Source organism: Melozone crissalis, unplaced genomic scaffold (genome assembly GCF_028551555.1).
Source record: "Melozone crissalis strain CALT ecotype California unplaced genomic scaffold, PUWL_Pcris_2 ptg000036l_1, whole genome shotgun sequence".
NCBI lineage: Eukaryota > Metazoa > Chordata > Aves > Passeriformes > Passerellidae > Melozone > Melozone crissalis.
The window spans coordinates 4,792,630-4,812,338 of NW_026535814.1; the positions used below are offsets into that span (position 1 = coordinate 4,792,630).

At 39.1% G+C, this 19,709-nt stretch overlaps 1 protein-coding gene across 1 annotated transcript in view; it reads right to left on the reverse strand.

Moving 5' to 3' along the window:
* The window catches only part of RORB (RAR related orphan receptor B), a 130,305-nt gene extending 110,858 nt beyond the window's left edge, over positions 1-19,447 (reverse strand). The window contains exon 1 of the mRNA XM_054283365.1: positions 19,358-19,447. Within this exon, the coding sequence (XP_054139340.1) occupies positions 19,358-19,364 (7 nt within the window). The 5' untranslated portion in view covers positions 19,365-19,447. The remainder of the gene's footprint in view (positions 1-19,357) is intronic.
* Between the last annotated feature and the right edge of the window lie 262 nt (positions 19,448-19,709).

Sequence of the window (19,709 nt, forward strand, 5' to 3'; positions counted from 1 at the left end):
GACTGCTTTCACACTGCCTATTTCTCCTTAGATGGTCACAGCATCTCTGTCAATCAGAGTTTATTCTACAAGTGTCTCATGGCTCTCCTACCAAGACCTACTCAGTTTGCTCAATTTTACTCAAATTTAAGAGAATCTAAGATATTATATAGCACTGTGATGAAAAAGTTAAATCACCAATAATGTTTCTAATCTGCATCTACATTGTCCTGACAGAACACAGCTGGGAAACTTGCTCTGGGCAGAATTTGTTGTGTGTACTAACTTTGGCTTTAGGCCATTCCTGGAAACACCACTTCCTCAGCATCCCTAAGCCTGCCAAGGAGCAGTCTTCAAAGTGCTTGCCCCAGACAGCTGCTCCATAGATTCACCCCAGAGCAATGCCCAAGAACATCTCTGCTTCTACCACAGACAGTCTTTCTTGGCCTGTCTACAGCTGGCTTCCTGCAAAACTGAACACAGCTTCCAGAGGAGATCATTCAGACAGAGTTGCTAGAGACTGAAATGTGTCACAAGGAGAAAGCTGAAAGCTGAGGAAGGGCAAGAGTAACACTGACTTCATATGATTTCCTCCCTCCAAGATGATTACTGTAAGACAAAAAATCAAGTCAGCGGTATCTATTTGCTGATCTTCACATCACAATTGCTACAAAACACATGCCAGAAGATATCATACCATTTCTACAAAAAAAGATAGCAACAGTTTTTTAGTGGAGTTCTTAACCTTGGAGATGGAAAGATGCTGGATTGCCACAAAAAAGTTATCGACTGTTCAGGGATAGAGATGATACAGAGAATATTTCACTTATAAGACAAGAAGAGAAAGTGACTCCACAACATATTTTAAAGCCTTCTACCTCTCAGGGTCTCTCAGAGCATATCACAGAACATTAATAACAGGCTGAACAGATACATAGAAAAATTCTGTGCATCACTTGTACAGCACCCGATCTGATCCCGCTCCTGACCTTCTTCTCCACCCTGCTATCTCTTCGCTCTTCCTCCAACTTTTCTGAATAAGCAAACAGACAACTCACAAGACTTTACAGGTTTGACCACTATATCACCCTGTCCTAGTCTAGTGTCTGTTAAGCTCATAATAATTTGGTCTGCCATCACAGAAGAAAAAAGATGTCTGTCCTTTCCTCCTGTCTGTGTGTAAGTAGAGGAAATATGGTATTTGACATTCCAGACAAGATATGACCAACACAACCTTTAAAAATATTTCCCTAGTACAACCAGTCTGGTGATGAGCTGGACAATAAACATATAGGCTGGGAACAATGCAATAATCCTTAAGTCATTAGAAGAGTTAGCATGTAATGCTTTTTTGGCAGGGAATTGTCCTGGTGGTTTTTTCACCTGTCCAGTGTTTTTTTCATCTAGACAGTGTCTGGAAAAGAAACCATTATTCTTAAACTGAAACGAGATATATCTTTCTTTGATGATAATGGGTTTTTTTAGTATTTACTAATGGGTTTTTTTAGGATTTACTAGTATTTACTAACAGGGTTTTTTTAGTTTTAATTGTTGTGGACACAGAGGTACAATTAATTTAACAGTCTTGCAGAAGACCATAGTGGAAGACATTTATTTTGCTACTGTCCATTTTCTGCTACTGACCATTTCTCACCTTATGGTCTTGGTGGCCTCAGCCTCATTTTTCAGGTTTTGAATATCATAGCACTACACAATGTGCCATGAACATATCACTTCTCCAATACTTTGAGCAGCTTTCAGAAAAAAACCCCCGAAACAGCAAAACCAAAATAGATGTTTAAGGAAAAGCAGTTTTTTGTTTACCTTTTCCTTTTTTGACATTGAGAAGAGTTGTAGCGAGTCTTTACCCACAGACTGAACAAGGAGAAACAATGCACTTGATCCTTACCAATAATAAGCTTGATTGGCCCTTGCTGAGTGTTAAGAGAATACATTCTCCTCTCTCCTGATTTAATGTCCTGGTAATTTGGCTTAAAATTCCCCACACTGCTCTATGACAAACCCCTTTGGTGCTACTGAGTTTTGCTGACATCCAAAGGGTTATATGAAATCCACAAGGGGGGGCCAAGAAGACAATGGAGGAATCTCCTAAAGGACGGACAATGGCATTAAATGAGACAGCAAACACACAATATGGAGTGGATCATGGGGGTTTGTATGGAGCACCAGCTTTGGGTAGCATTGTGATGATCTCAGTGGAGATGCTTGGAAAGATCATGAATTAAGTATCCACCCTGATGGTACCCCAGAGACCATCTCTGGCAACTAGAAGGAGTGAAAGACAACAAACCACAGGAATTCTTTACGAGAACTAAAACTATTTGGACATGGTTACTTAAAAATGGACAAACAGCAACCATCTCTTTCTCTGCTGAGTGAAAGAACATTCTTTGCATTTGGAGAGAACTTGGTGAAAAAGCAAGATCCTGGACACAATATACTTATAAAGAAATTATAAAAAAATAAAACATAATGCACTACAGAAAATCTCCACAGTAATATTGGCAAATTAAGGGAAACTACAGAATTGCGTTCTGGCAGCAGAGATCAGAATACAAATTGTAATAAATTTTGCACTGCTGTGGAAAACCTTGCACAACTTGCTCACTCGGTATGATCTTACCGCTTCTTTCTTCAGTAATGTTTCTCCACAGAAAGACTAAACAATAGGTTAGGCCTATCCATTATCAGAATTTGAATGAAAACACTAATGCAGTGTAATTCTGACAAGCAGAATTCTGTATGACCTTTGAAAAACGTACGTTAAGAGAGTATTGAGGAATAGAATCAGAGACACATTTCTAAACATGAAATAAATGGCTAAATTCTGGCTTACCTGCCTACAAACATGATGTGCAATAGTGAAGTATTTACATTTTGATAGAGCAAGATAGCTGCATGTTTGCATGGTGACAAAAGCTCTCCTTCAATCTCTGCTTCAGATTGTGTAACTAATTTAACTTGGTTAAGATAGCACAACTAAGCAGACTTTTATCAAATGACACCACACCAAAACCTGCTTTTGTCACTTCTGTTTTTCCAGCCATAACATAGCACACGTAGTTCTAATTCAATTTCCTTTTCATAGATTTTGAGTTCCTGCTAACTCCTAAATACAAAAAAACCAGACTGAAAAAAATTATTTTAGAATGGCAAGGCAATATTTTAATCCCAAAGCCTCTCGATTATTCTTAGTTTTCGCTTAAGATGTAATACTACCAATCAGATCCCAAAATGTTTTTGAAAATTTCAAATACACTTCCTTCTTTGGCAGAAGAGAGCATTGGCATAGTGTCTTTGAGGGATTCCTAATCATACTGTAGATGAAGACGGGATTTTCTGTTGGTTCATGTTCAGTTGTTTTTCTCCTCCACCCAACACAGAGGGGATAAAATCTATTTTGAAAATGAAGGAAAAAAAAATCAATGCAAACACTAGCTTCCCCTGCAAGTTGATGTATACAAGAGAAAACAGAAACAGCTCAAGTATTTGTTTAAATATTTTTCTAAGATACCCAGAGTGAATTTCCTATGGAAAACCCTATGGAATCAAGCTGCTGCACAGCACAGCTCTTGAAGCCTTTCCTTTTACTACTGGTGCTGACCAGCCAGAGAAACCAGCTGTATGTCCAGATCTTTAATTGAAATCTGCTGCTGAGGGGAATTGCTCTGTGCTTTCAGCTGGTTCAAATGGGGCTGCCTAGCAACTGCAGAAACAAGTTTCAGCAAGGCGGGATGACACAAGCCATGACCGCCTTTGTGGGAACAAGTTTGTTGAAGTAGTATTTACTAGTGAGACCTCCTCAGACAAGGAACAAGAAGCAAGTCAAAATCAGATGATAAATAAAGTATAAATATGACTATATTAATAATATGCATTTTTAAATGCCTGGTTTTGAGCTGACTCAAATAAACTTTCCATATGCTGTTGACAAACCTATGTTTTATTTATCAAATACACTTTCACAGGAATGTTAATGTTAAGTATCAACCTGCAGGACAACTGAATCAGCAATAAAAGTACCAATAAAACCTCAAGCTAAATCAACTAATGAGAGATGCAATTAATCTAATTTTAACCAAAACTGTATCATCGCATCTGTCTGTAACTCTGAACATCAAAGCAGTATTTCTGTGCTGATAGCTGAATGCTACATTACTCCAAAGCAAACTTCCCCCACATCTGAATTTTTCATATTCTACTTCTGAAATAGCCACAAGGTACATCTGTAGAGTGGTAAAATTGAGAGCTGATGTCAATACTCAGGGGGTAATGGGTCATGCTGGGTAAGATTCATGGGGGTACATGAACATATGATACAACTTCATTAATTATGAAAATATACTTGCAAACTACAGGAAAAAAATTATGCAAAAGCATCATGATAACTCTAAATCAAGAGGGCCAGAGATGAACTTTGCAAAATTATCTGCTAAATGAACGTAAAACCATTCTGAACTCTCAAACATAGGGAAGTTGTTCAAATAAAGGAGTAAGAAAGGTCATACTCTGAAGTTTTGAGACTCCTGAGAATGAAATTCTGCTGTGTTCAAAGAATTAGATTCAATATGTGCTTCTAACAGTATGACTTAGTAAAAAAATAATATTTTAGAAGCAAAATTATTTGATACATTTGTCTTTAATGGTTTTCTACTTGTCATTTGAGAATAATAAAGGCATTGCTCTGCTACAATACACATTTATACCATCTCCTCATTATCAGAACCGGATAATGAAACAGTATCTAAAAGTGAAACCAATTTAATCTCGAAAGTTCAGCCCGGCTTTAGCAGAAAGTCCAAATCAGGAGCGTTTCTTTTAAAGGATTTACAGAAGCAACTACAATACCAATATTTGTGGTGCAAACTTGCATCTTTGTTCTGCTCTCTCTTACCCACTCTCTTTTTGAATTTGCTATAAAAGCTAAATTAGGTCTCAGGGGCACTGCACTACTAAACAAAGATCTCTTCTAGCCCATTGTGATGGAAGTAAATGTACTCAGGAGGGAAATGTACTGAGAGGCTAAACAGTCTTCCCCAAATTCTCTCATTTTTGTATGGAACTCTTTATCCCACTTCACAATATCACTCCCACCAAGTCATACACTTGCCCCTCCTGCTTCTAGTCTTACCTCTTTCTCATATATGTAGCCACATGAATGTACTGAACTGGAGTAAATGGTTTTTTTGGCAGACTTTGCTAAGCTATTTCAACATTTACATGATTCTTTTTATATATGCATTGAAAAATAACTCTTTTCTAATAGTTACGCTTTTCAGAACTGAGCTATTTGAAGAGAATATATTCACATTTGAATCTCAGCCCTATTATGATTTAATAACAACTCAGTTCTGCTCTCCTAGTGCTGTCCTGACTGCTACTGTCAGTAATGACAAAGTTCTAATACTTCCTCACCTTCAGCTTCACTACCACATGATCTTAAATTGCAGACATACTTGTAATATACCTCACTGTGAAGGATCCCAGCTTGCACTGGGTGGGAAAAGAAGACCAAAACAAAACCCAACAAAACCTGAGCTGTATAATCCATTTCCTCCTCAGTTATGAAAACAAACACATTATTTAAAATTTTAAAATATCAAAATACTGCAAAAGAAAAAAGCCAAGACTGTCGCATTGAGCTAAAAACTTTATTACACACCCTCATATATGTCACGTGAAATTTGGCATTAAAGATTTTAACACAGGCTAGTGGATACCACTTCTGTTGGACACTGAGAAAAGTTTGTTCATGCATATTTAAAAGAATAATAAAAATTAAAAGTAAAGTAACTTTTCATCCAACAGAAAAAAAAAACTGTTTCAGAATTACTGATTTAATTCTGGGCTCCACATAATATTAAAGAAAAACTTCATTTTTCAGCTCTGTTTTCTATCTAAGAAACCTTAGAAGTTTGTGGTATGTCTATATTTAAATACTTTTGACAGAAAAGTCCTGGTAAACTAAAGATGTCCTAAGATCACTTATGAGATGTACATAATAGAACATGAGAGACTCTCATGTTTCTGTATTAGTTTGCAAAGCTTATTGTAACACACAGAATTCTCTCTACTTTTTGCAAAATTCTACTGCTCCCATCATTCCTGCTGTTCCCTTTTAGTACATCTGGTCAGTTCTTGAGAGTTTTTCCTAAAATTTGTCCATTTTGTAACTGCAGAGTCAAATTCATTGCCTGACCACAAGAAGTAAATAGAGATATTTTATGTATTTGTTACATAATACTATGCTTTATTCACAAATCTTACTTCAGAAGCAAACCTCTTCTACCAAGTACAGCCATTTAAAATTAATGGTAGACACAGAGACTATATACAGATTACACATGAAGGTTCAACACCAGGTCAGTAGCGACTGAGCAAAATAAAAATGCCACAGCACTTGGTGGCCTGCATGAAGTAAGCTGGTGGTGTCAGTCCAGTCCTCAATGGACTGAGTTCATTAGAAAGGAAAAACAAACCCCACCACATAGCACTAATTGGCACCCCTGTTGTCACTGTCAGCAGCCAGGCCAGGGTTACAAGAGCCGCAGGAAAAGGGTCCTTCAAGGTCACAGTGGAGGCACAACGGGGAAGCGGCACGGGAGACAGCCAGCACCAGGGGCAGCCCACCTCCCTGACCTGCGCCAGGGCTGCACCAAACACCAGCCTGACAAGGACTGGGCACACCAGCCACCCCACGCACGCAAATATCTGCATGGTACAAACCCCTTCAGGAACAGATCCCCAACCTCTGCAGATCTGGCACCTTTTCAGTTAAAGAATACAGCACATGTGAAGGCACTTAAGAGCAAAAAATGCCTAGGAAAGTTCCAATTGAACTGACTGACAAAATGTCTTTGTACAAAAGGCTTCTGCTTGTTTTCCTTAATGTACAAGATGCTGGCCGTATCTGCAACAGAAGGAAAACCATCATTTGTCACATCAATAGAAACCATCATACGGAACAAAGCAAATTAAATAACACAACTCAGAATTCTTTCTTGGTTTTCTTGTATATGAATAGTTGCTAAATGCCACTACAGAAAGCATTAATGATTGCGTCTGTAGTTATGGAGTACTCTGGTATGGAGACTCATCTTCAGTCTGCCTTTCTAATGACTCTAATGAATTATGTGGAAGGATCATGTTCCAAGCTCACCCGTAACTCCTCAATAGTTCAACACCTCTTATTCTATTGAGTCTGCTAGTATGCCTGTTAGAGAAGCAGGTCACAACATTAACAATCACAAAGACCAGAAGAATGTGAAATGTACTGAGAAGTAGCCAGTAATCAGAGGGCAGTGGAGATGGAACTTAAATGAATGCAACACAAAAAATCTAAAAAGGTTAACTGCAAAAAACCATCAAACTATACATTGTAACATAAACATAATAAACATACATTGTAACAACTGTTTAGCTCTAAGAGAAAAAATCTGATATATGGCATTTTATTTCCATTTTTCAATCTTCATTAGAAACTAAAAATATGTAGCTATTAAAGGAAAATTTGTATACTTGGATGTGCATATATCTCGTACTGTAAATGTTTTGCTGAATTCACATCATGGGAAAATAATATCACCTAGTTTTTAAGAAACTGATTAACACATAAATGTATCAAAATACCACCTATACCCTCACAAAATAAAAAACATTTATATACAAACATCTAAAATCCAAAGCCTTTTCATTTAACTTCCTGAGCAGCATGTAAAATATTAATTGTTTAGTGTTCCTTAAAATATCAACAGTCAGGCTTTAGACACAGACAAAAATAGCCCTAATCCTTAAGTGAAACGTAACTCTTAAACAACTCATATTATTCCTGACAGTAAACTAAGAGTTCATCTTTTGTCTTGGTTCCACAGCGAAACATATAAAAAAGGCTTTTTTGGACATTATAAAAAAATCACAATATGCATTTAATAGCATTTGTTTCCTGGAATTATTTTATACTGCTGCTCATTTGTGCCCAAAAGACAATGCAGGCTAAGACTGGCTCAAAATCGGATGCTTTCCTAAACGTTTCAGTAATAGCACAAAGACTCTGAGACATATACCCCCCTCTAGCTCAACTGATCCTGTGAGAGGATGAAATAGATGCTAACGGATGACAGCTTGGCATTCTGCCTGTTTTATGCTTAGGACTTACAGAAAATTCAGGAGGGATGTGGGAAATCAAGAGATTTCATATAAATGTACCTCCTACACTTTCAGTGTAGTTTTCTGAAAATTGAGATCTTTTTCTTTTTGGTCATGGGGATTTCTGCAATTGTTGTGGTCTGTAATAAGCTCTGTGGGGCTGCTATAGAAGGAAAAGTTAGTCAAGGGCTTATTCTTAAAAATCACCCTGTTCTTGGACAATTGGGGAGCATTTTAAGAGCATTCTCCATTTCTCTTTTTCTTTTGAGCATGGAGAGAAGATCAGAAGATGTTTTCTCTGTCTTACAAAAAAATATTATGCTACAATCAGATAGGACACTATTCCTTTATCATCATGTATTTCCAGCATCTCCAAAAGCTAAAATCTATGTAACAAATCTGTGGGGTTTTTTAAACAACAACAACACAAAATCAACCAAACTAACCACTCAAAACCACCAAAACCCCACAAAACAATCAAAACCACCAACCAAACAATGCTCCCAACCAAATAACAACAACAACAAAAAATCAACCAAAACAACTCCCACACCCCTCCCCCCAAAACACCACATAAACAAAATAAACCCAACAAACAAATTGAAAGATACCAGCGTATTCTTTTACCAGACAGGAGAAAGAACAGGTGCTGAGAAGCAGGAAGCAACAAGGAAGCAGAGATTCAGCTCTTGAGCACCTCATCTATTTCTAAGGCTACAAGCACAAAAATGTCATAGAGGTACCTCATGGAGATGTAACCTGGCCAAGATTTAACAAACTGCTTATTTCTTTGTAGCAGGAAATCCCAAGCAAAGTAACCAAATGAAAGAAAAGGTTACAAGGAACAACTGTAACACACAGGGACATATGATGTATTATTTAGGGAACCAATTATACATTTTCTAACAAGTGAATGAATTTCAGTCACAAGTACCTTTCTAATTGTAAAGCTTTTCAACAAAAGTGATTGAAAAAAAATCAGAAAGAGGAACAGAATAAATGATATAAAGACAGGGAAAAAACTCTAATCAAGCCTAATTTGATTCGATACAGAGTTTAAAAAGATTAGCTTTGGATGCATTTTGCAAATGACATTTCAATTTCACAATAAGTAACTTGGCTGAAGTGCAGTGAATGACAAGCTTCTACAGACAGCTTACATAACTGTATATGTGACGCCCTGACTTGCAGCATTCCTGAGTAGTGGAGCTCTGGATATACACAGTGAAATGAATGGAAGTGGATGTCTAATGTTAGCATTTAGCCGAATACCAATAGTTTGAAGTCTCGTTACAATAAATTTACATGCAACACCAAGTAATAGAAAGTAGCACAATGAATACATTTATATTTACATTTATATATAATATTTGTTCTTTTCTTTATTTTTCTTCTCTTTTTCTGTTACTTACACTTCTCTCATTTCCAATAGCAGGCCCACTGTAGTTAATTCCACTTGCAATGAGTGGAAATTGAGAAGTCCAGCACTTTGTAGTACAGGACTGTTCACATCAAAACCCCTTCCATCTCTTCACTTTTCTGCTTCATATTGTTCTTTTCCTTTACATTTCCACTTACTTCTTGAACATAACTCTATTTCAAAACAGCATATTTCTATTCAGTTTGTTGTTTATACAAATTCACCATCCTTTTTTTCCTCCCTATTTTCTCTCGCTCCTGATTGAATGCATACATTTCTCTCCGTCAGTTTTATGATGCAGCTGGTACAATATTTTTCTCCCCAATTCTGTTGAAGCCTGAAAACAGCTTGCTGCAAAAGGTCTTAGTTAATGTGTTCTGTTTTAATGGCACTTCCACTAGAGTTCTTAGGAATATTGATTTAGAGCACATCTTGGCCAATCATATTTAAAAAAAAAGATTGGAATTTCGGCAAATGCAAATCAATGATAGACAAAGAAAGTGCCTTTTGCGTAGGCACCTGAATTAGGACAGCACAAGTTCTCTTCCCTCTTATCCACTGAACTCAAAACTGATTAGTTCTCCCATTTTCTAAAAACCAGTGGGCTGTAAACAACCAATGAGAACATATTTCCCCCTTGATTTTCACACAACGCCTCCCAACAAAGTCAATCGGGAATTCTATTTCAAAGACATACAGCTCTGCAGTTACAGATTTCACTCAGTTGATGCAATTTACTGTAGTATACATTTGCTTGAAATATTATCACATATAAACAGTTTCTCAGAAAAAAGCTTTGTGTGGTTATTGTCACTTCTCTAAATGTTAGAGTGAATATTGCATGCAATACCTTTCTTTCTGTTCTTTTAATAATATATAAATTACTAATTCAATTCTGCCTAAATTATGGAGATTACAACATACCTTTGAAGTTTTATTTTTAATACTGTTAACAGCTGCTATAGCACTGGTAATACCTCTCTTATCCACCAGTTCTGAATAAGGAGTTTATTTTTGTAAGCATGTAGAGTTGCTTTACAAATTGTAGTGGAACATGATCTTGACATTCTTCAAGCCATGGAATAATCTGTAGTTTAAATTACTCTCAGTGGATGTTAATCAAACATATTTTGCCTCCACTGACATCGTTGTTTTAATCTTCCTCTGTATTCCAACTACTCATGTGAGAGATGGATATAAACTGAATTTTAAAGAACTGGCTATGGCTACAAGGAAACTAGCATTCTAAATAAAATATATAGATTTCTGAATGAGAAAATTCTGTGGAAGTGTTGCTAATTCTTTACTTTTTTCAATGCAATATTAATTTTAAGTCCTATTGTCCCAGTAATCTAGTGAATATATCTAAAAAAAGACTTCTGGTGCAGTACTGCGTACATCCTACCTATAGTACAATATTTATTAGAGGTTTCCCTACATTAAACAAAACAGTTAAGCTGGTATTTCTTGCATCACCTTTCCATTTCCATATGCATTCCTATAGAGAGAATGGTTTAGGCAATTAAAAGGAGAAGTCTGGCTTGCTGACAGGCACATCCAATGACCGTACATGTACAGCTTATATAATACACTGAAAGAAAACAATAACAGGTTTAATATAACTTCCTGAACAAACTAAATTAATTTCTCCTTGTCCACCAGTGGAACTCTTTCCAGAAGTTAGGTGTCTTTTCTTCACAAAGATGATATCAATGTATGGCTTTGTGCCTTATTAACACACGTCTCCTCTAATGCCGTTACTTGTCTGTGCCACTAGACTGTGCTGCATTTGTTTACATTTGTGCTGCCACTGCATTTGAGTATCCAGCCTCAATTCTTGCGCATGGTCTCTCCTTCCAGTTCATTCTAGTTACTTTCAGTTCATCCCAAGTAATTACCAAATACAGTTCATAGTACAAATATTGTACAAAGCCTCCCAAACAATGTGCACTGAAGTAAGCAATGCTTTTCGTAGCCAGCTGATGCTTCATTCTTCCAGACTGACAAATACGAAAAGAAACAACAGAGCACTTGTTTCACTAGTCAGCCAGGACCTGAAATGTAATATTTATTTTCATTTTCCATCTTGTTTAGAAAAGCAAAATCAGTGCTGCACTGCTGACATGCACAAATAATCAAGGAAAAAAGTGCTAGCAGGAAAGTCTTAGGATTTCCAAAATGCACTTCTGTGGCAGGCTCTCAAATCAAAAAGCTGACTCAAATAAATTTACCCTCACCTAGTAAAACTACTTGTATTTTCCAAGAAGGAAAGAGAAGACAACACACATCAATGTCTCTAAACAGAACTTTTAATGAAAATATGGTCCTTAATTTTGTTATAGTTCACCTATAGTAAAATCCCCTAACTGTCCTTCTCCAAAAGATCCTTATTTCTAATAAATCTTCTGGAAAAATATTTCCTGAACAGTTATCAGTCTTCTAGCTAAGACATGCGACCAACTTTGGACTGAGACTATAGCTTCCAAATATCTCTGAAACAAGTGTGCACTTTCAATGTGTAATGCACACTAAATAATCTAACCTTTGAAAACTATGCAGGTGCATAAAGCCTATCACTCTTTACCTCCTGTTGTAGTGGGAATAATAATTTAAGACTTGCTTATTTAAAAGCAGCTTTGTCTTTACTTTTTACATTTGAAGTTTATTTTAGGAGAACCATAATTTCACCTGAGACCAACAAAATGCAATATGCTACCCACTTGACAGCTCATTATTTTGACAGTAGACCGAACTGCAATTTAATTTTTTTGCCTTCTTTTGATCTGTTTTCCCCCCATGAATGCCTTCACTAAAAAAAAAACCCAAAACCAAAAAAACCAGCAAACAAACTAACAAACCCCCCCCACAAAACAAAGAGAAGAAACAAAAATGAAAAAACACCAACAACGGAAACTTGTAACAAATAGATTGCTTGTAAAGATGTTTTTCCTCTAAAGGATTGCTTCAGAGGGAGGGAGAAAATTCAATGTAATGGGAATGCATGTCTTGTTCAGAAGTGTCACTCTGAAGGATAACCTCACTTATGAATATCATGGATTAATGAACCAGAAACATGACTCCTAAAAAGAATAATTTTGTTATGGAAGGAGTTTGCTTGTTCAGGAAACCTAAGTGACCATGAGTAACAAAAACAAATCAGTTAAATGTGAAATCACCTGAAGAACATCTGTAAGTAGACAGACTTTTATATACTGACTTTGTAATAATAATCAAAATTGCCCTTAAAATTATATTGCTCTGTAGCCATACTAAAATATTTATTACCCTGTGTAGCATATTCATGCATAAATACAATGCAAATATATGTATTTTCCTAATCTTTACTTAAAGATCTTTCCAATCTTTGCTTGGCCACTATTTGCTAGCAACAGCAGAGCAATGAGCATGAGCGTAACAAATAAACAAAGTAGTTTGTTGGTAATTGGCAGAAAAACAATGTTTTTGAATACTTTTTGTGTGTCAGCCTCAACAGATAAAACATGTATCATATTTACAAACACTTCTTTCCAGCATATATTGCAAACAGCTGTATTGAAACACTGAAGAACACCAGACAGTGACAACAGGAAGGTGATTTTACTGAAAATTCAGAGCAAGAAGACTTTTTCTAATTTGGCATGCTTCTTATGATATCAATTCCTTGTGGCCTTATAATCATTCACACTGCTTACAATCTCAAATCATTGGGTGTCCAAGGGACACAGAACAAGCAGTCTTAAATTCAGCTTGCCTTATTACTGTGAATAGTCCCATAAAACCTCACTGAACTACTCACATATACAAGACCCATGACAACTCTTCATAAATGAGTTTTTCTGTCAAGCAAGCATAATTGATGCTTACTCTTTAATAAGTATATGTTTTTAAATGGGCGCGATCCAGATAAACATAAATTTACATTTTAAAAAGTTACTGCGTTTTTGTGCAGTAGTAAAAGTGTAGATCCTCCATAAAAATTGTATACATGCATTTTAATTGGCAATTCATCAAAATAATTCACAATTAACAGCAAAGTAACAACATTTATGTCAAGCTAAATTAGCGTATATACTTGTAACAGAGGCAGAAACAGCTGTTAGTCTGTTTGCATAAACTTCCAGCAGAATGTGTCTGGCAAAGTTAAGCACGAACATTTCTGCTTCATAAAAAATAGTTCCAAGACTGAAAAAATGTAGAGGGCCAAATGTCTCATTAATAGGACCACTCAAGTGAGTAAGCATTGTTCAGTCAAACAAGGACCAGGCCATCACAGCTGTACTGTATTCTCAATCCTGTGCGTAAATTAGAGCTTTTAATATGCTCATGAAACCAATATTAGAAACAAACAGAGAAATTGCACGATCCAAAAGGCACCTTCTGTCTGCCACCCCCAGTGACACTGTGTGATGTTTTATTCTCCAAGCTGCACTGCAGACTTTGCCAGACTGCATACAGAATCGGAAGAAAAAACAACATTGAACTTTTTTAAACACAGAGCACAAAGAACAACATTTTGACATCTACAGCTAGTCTATGAAAGTCATTATGGAAAGCCCCAACTGTGCTAAATGTACAAAGCTGTTAAAATTACTGTTTAAAGAAACTGATTTTAAATTCAAATGTATCAGTTTTTTAAATTTACACTTTGATTTAAGTTGATATAACAGGTTTATTAGCAAGCTCAACAGCAAGTGATCGAAGACAGAACTTAGAACTGTAAAAAAATGTACGACCACTAACACACTACTGTTATCTCATGACTGTGTAGCAATGCTCAGACTTTCTTATCTTTCTCAATTATTTCAGTTTTGAAACTGGAGCAGCTAATATATTTAGCACAATTTATCATAAATGTAACACCTGTGATTTTCCTCATTAAAAGCAAAATTGACTGGTTCAAGGGTTGAAAGGGCAGGGTATGGACTACAAAACAGCTAGTTAACAAAACCATTATACTGCTTTATTGATAAAGCTCATTTCTATTCATCAGATGATTAGTTCAATCAATATTTACTCCTGTGTGCATCTTCAGCTACAAAGCACACATTCTTCAATTTTGCAGTGGAGACCTTAATTTCTGGGAACTCACTGCACCACTTGTGTGGTAGAAATGTTTTGGATAACTTGGGAATCTTTCAGCCCTTGTTTTCCTCTATCAGGTAACCAATGTGCACACTATGGCAGACCCTGGGTCCCAAAATTGTTTAATAAAACTCAGTACTGTTGAAGGTATACCTTACCCACATGTTTCTGCGGATGCAAACGTCACTATGATATACAGCCATACCTCCCATAGTGCCCTAAAGACCTTCCACAAATTATCAGAAGTACATTTCAAACAGGAATTATGACTTCCAGAATTCTTGTCTACTCAGAACACTTTTTTCCTGATAGATTCACTCCTAAATGCCAAAAATAGTTTTTAACCATAATACACAATTTAAATGACCTCTACTACTCCACTGTCAAATTAAAAAAACCACAGCAACTTACGGCTCGCCACTGGATTTGGAGAAGACCAACAGTGGAAGTCAGATATTTTCCATACCACAAAAAACAAATTATTTTCAGCCAGTGTACATGGTATTTTTGCAGTTTTTAAATTAACTGTCACTCGACTTCCATCTATGAAAAACAAATGTAACTTTAAAAGAATAATTATATTATGAAAAAATTCTTATAAAATGTCTATTTGTTATTAAATCATATTGTTATCTATTGATGAACTTTCATTATATATTCTCCTTTGATCCCTAATATAAATTGAAGATACCATATGGAATGTAAGTACGATCCAATGCAAAGTAAAAGTATTGCTGAGGTAATAATGGGCACTCATGCTTTCCCTTTTACTTTTGTTCCTTCTGCAGAGGTGTCACTGTTTATTGACTATATACAGCTGAATTTTTTATTACACAACACAGTTTATTACTGACTCACAATTTTCAAAGCATTTACTGACATTTATTAAATTTTACCTGCGAACACCTAACACCAGAAATTTGTGCTTTATCACATATCAAGGAGTCCCAATGAAGTCAAATAACATTATTCAATTAAGGAGTTGCTAGATGCACTACACTGTGAGGACAAACTGGTTTTACAATGGTAGGGTAAGGTCCTAAGTCCTTCCTTAAATATTCAATGCAATCGATGAATTTTAGAATACTAATGTTACATATTACAAATAGAGACATATTTACTTTTCCTGGAATAAACTGCAAAATAATTTTCCTTTGAAGTTAATGAGTCTATAAAGATTCCCTGCACTCATCTACTCAATTAAGGAGAACTTCTAAGCAAGCCAGTCTCTTTATATGCGTTACTTAATAAGCTGGCTTAGAAATACTGCTTGTAGAATTTGAGCACTTTTATAATTTCTTACAAATATTTCAGTCATGCTAAGAAAATGGAGTAACTACATCATGCAACATGTATTATTGCTGATCCTGACACCAACAAGAAAAAACTACACATAAAACTCAAATAACTTGGTTTCAGGGAGTTGTGGTGGTTCTTTTCTTTAGATGTAACAAAAAAAGCTTTAGTAAGATTTTCACCTAAAGGTTAAAATATTACTTTTGTAATAAGTGAAGTACTTGGGTACTAATGTCACTTTCACAATTCAAATAGATACAATCACAAAATTGACTTTTGTATGTGTACGAGTACCATGTTCCCAGAGTAAAAGTAGATATTTTGACACTTTTTTTTGCCACAGTTAACCTTCCACACTTGTGTAACAGCTGCATTATACACAGAACTAACTTTTAATAGCTTTAAACTTTACAAATAATTTTAGTAGGAAATGAACTACAAGGAAAAATATAAGACTTGTTTTTCAGTTAAATAGCACAATCATTTTAGTGCGTTTTCTGTTCTCTTTTACTAAAAAATATACTGAAGTACACATTCTATGTTCTTAACTCCCTCACAGGATGTTGCCAGGAGTGGGACAGATGGAAGGAAGACTGTGATGAATGCTCACTGTAAATTTCTTTTACACCTATGTTTGCCTCTATAAAATACTGGTATAAAAGTCATCAACTCCAAAAAAACCCCATTTTCCATTCAGAGGGAAATATCAGGACCTACCATATCAACAAATGCTCAGTGCCCTGTATATTGCTCTGCTATAATTCAGTATGGCTACATATGCTTAATGGGATTGAAATCAAGGTTTGAAGTCCAGAAAATTATTATTTTGGATGAAACATGACCAATGACGGTAACAAAAGCTGTAAACTGGCTTCCACAGGACGGGATAACTAACAGTCTACGTGGCTCTCCGGTGCTCGAGGATTCAGCAGAAAATAGCCAGGTTAGGTATTTTCGGGCACTTTTTGGCCTCCGTCTCCAATGTGGAGCAGTAATGAACCACAGCAGCCCCTGTACATCCCATATCCCAGGTATTCTGTGCCAACTGCCCCAACCACAGCTTGGAAGGATCACAGCTCAGCTGGGAAAGTTCGGGGGAACAGACCACACGCTCAAGACTGAGCACTTCCTCCTTCAAACCAACTGCAAATACAGTTGAAAACAACTACATCCTTACAAGAAGGCTCACAGCTCTCTAAAAGCATCAGTCCATGGGAGCTCACAATCTGTGAACTGTGACACTCGTTTATTTCCATTATTTGGAAAGCCACAAAGACAGATGCTCAATTAATGTGTAATGTTCCTTTTTAATTGAGGTGGTATGAAGCACTGCTCTTGCCTTGACACACACCTGTTGCAAAAACTTCATTTTACTGACCTCTTGCACATGATATAAATAAGAATGAAAGCTGCCTGTTTGTTTTTCTCCTCCATCTCCCCCCCAGCCCTTTTTTCCCCACCTGTAAATTCCCCATTGAGTAAGCATAAATACAATGCAAATACTAATTTGCATTCTAGGGGCAGAGCTGCACCTCTTCACATTGGCTGACAGCACAGCTAAAGGGGTGGCAGAGATGGTTAAGGAGCTGGGGCAGATCCCGCAGGAGATGTAACCAGATGTGCAGCAAGATCTGCCTCCCTCTCCCTGCCCAGCACAGCTAGACCACCCCGGGCCTTGTTTAGAAGGAAAGTGTCTGAGGAGAGGGACGACATTACTCATCACCCTTGTGCAGGCCACCCCAGGGCAGGGGAGGAGAGGCATGGGAGCCACAGCTTGTGAGGATGAGCTGCCCACAGAAAGGGGAGCTGGGGCTCCTGACCAGGGGTCACTGGATGGGCACGTTTTTAAAAACAGCCCCTGAGACAATGACCGGCTTTACTCAAATTGGAGGCGCTCTGGTGCGCAGAAGAAGAAAGAAGGAAAAAACCCAAACCAAAACCACAAACAATACCAAAACCCACACAAACCCCATAATCAAACAAATAGAAAATCTCCAACCCAAGCTGCAAAGCTGCAACAGGGGCCACTCCACAGAATTACGTGTTTTCCCTTGTTTCCTGTTGCTCTTAAGAAAAACAAACAACGTTTAGCAAGTTCTTGCCAGATGCCCCACAACCAACACCCTAACAAAGAACGCTGGGGGAAAAGAAGGTCTTTCTAAGTCGATCTGTGCCAATGTCATGGCTACAATTCTTTTAAAGCCAATTACACACGTGTGATTTGTTAGTGCTGCTAACACATGCTGTTACAGGAGATGACATCAAATAAGCTGAAATTCTAGCTAGAAGTTCTTTACAGTACGTGTGTGTGTGTCCCATCCTTAAACAGAAGATCAAGAAATCTGCATGCAGTGCCGCTGTCAACCCCCAGCGCGTCCCACTCCCCATAAGCCCTTCTCCTCCGTTCCAATACCCTGGTAGAGACTACTTTTTGTCCCTTTTACCATGCCATGGGTGAGGTAAGCAACCGCCCTACCAAACTGGGCGATAAAGGGTAAGGTGGTAAGGTGGAAGATGGGGGCGGAGGAGCTGCGTAAACCCCGCGGACGCCCGAGGCTGGCAAGGGTTGCTCTTGCCCCGGTGCTGGTGTTCGTCCAGCCCGGGGATGGGGCCCAGGGGAGTCTGGTCTTGGGAGACAGGGAAACAACGCATTCCCATGTCCTCCGCAGCCCTACACACCCACCCGGGTGCCCGGCGTGCCAGCACGCAGCCTCCCTCCATCCCCACCGGACACCGGCAGCTCTCCATGCCTGAGGGTGTCCCGTCGGTGGCTCCGGCGGGACCCTCACCGAGTGCGGCTGCAAGCCCCGGAGGAATCTCTCCCGCCCTCCACGATCGGGCTGCGCAGGCAGGACAGGCTCAGGACCCGAAGAGACCTGCGGGCACGGGGAAGGGGTTCCCGGGCAGCGCAACCCTTGTCGCCCAGTTAGCAACCCATGAGGAATGGGGGCCTCCAGACGACGTGCCGGTTGGGGAACAAAGTCGACGTAACTTTTGGGGAGAAAAAGGGAGCCCCTCTCCATGCTGGCAACGACCCGGGACCAAGCGGCAGCGGGTTCCGCCGTACGGGACACCTGCCGCGCCCCGCGGGCAGCTGCAGGCGGGGACCTCACAGCACAGACACGGCCAAACCCCCGAGACTCCCTCCTGCCGGCCCTTCTGCCCCGGGCCAGGGCGGCGCCGGGCTCCCCGGGACACCTACGCGAGGGGTGTCGCCCACCATCCGCCCGGAGCCTCCTCGGTCTGGGTCGCGGCCCCCGCGGGCGCAGGAATCAAACCCTAAGTAGCCACGCCGGCGGGCGGGCACGATCCATCAACTTTCTCCCTCGGACCCTCTTCCCTAGTACGAACCCTCTTCTCCCGCCCGTTCACCAGCAGCTTTCCCAAAAGACAGCCGCTCGCCGGCCCGCTTACCTCGCATGGTGTTGGTTCCCCGCTCCGCGCAGTCATGAAGCTAGGAGCCCAGGAACCGCACCGCACAAATCCCGTCTCAACACCCGCGAAGGTGGCAGCGGCCGCAGCTCCGCTCCGCCGGGAAAACCATACCTCCGGGGCGGCTCCGCGGGGCGCGGCTCCGCGGGCTCCCTGCCGCCGGGCGCGCTGCTCCGGGGCGGCCGCCCCGCGACTGCCCGCGGCTCAGCCTCTGCGGGGGGCGCCTGGCGGCCGAGCGGCGGCGAGGGGCTGAGCAGGGGCGGAGGAGGAGGAAAGGAGTTACGTTAGAAAAAAACAGGAAAAACACGCGGAGGCAGAAGAGAGGGGGGTGCCG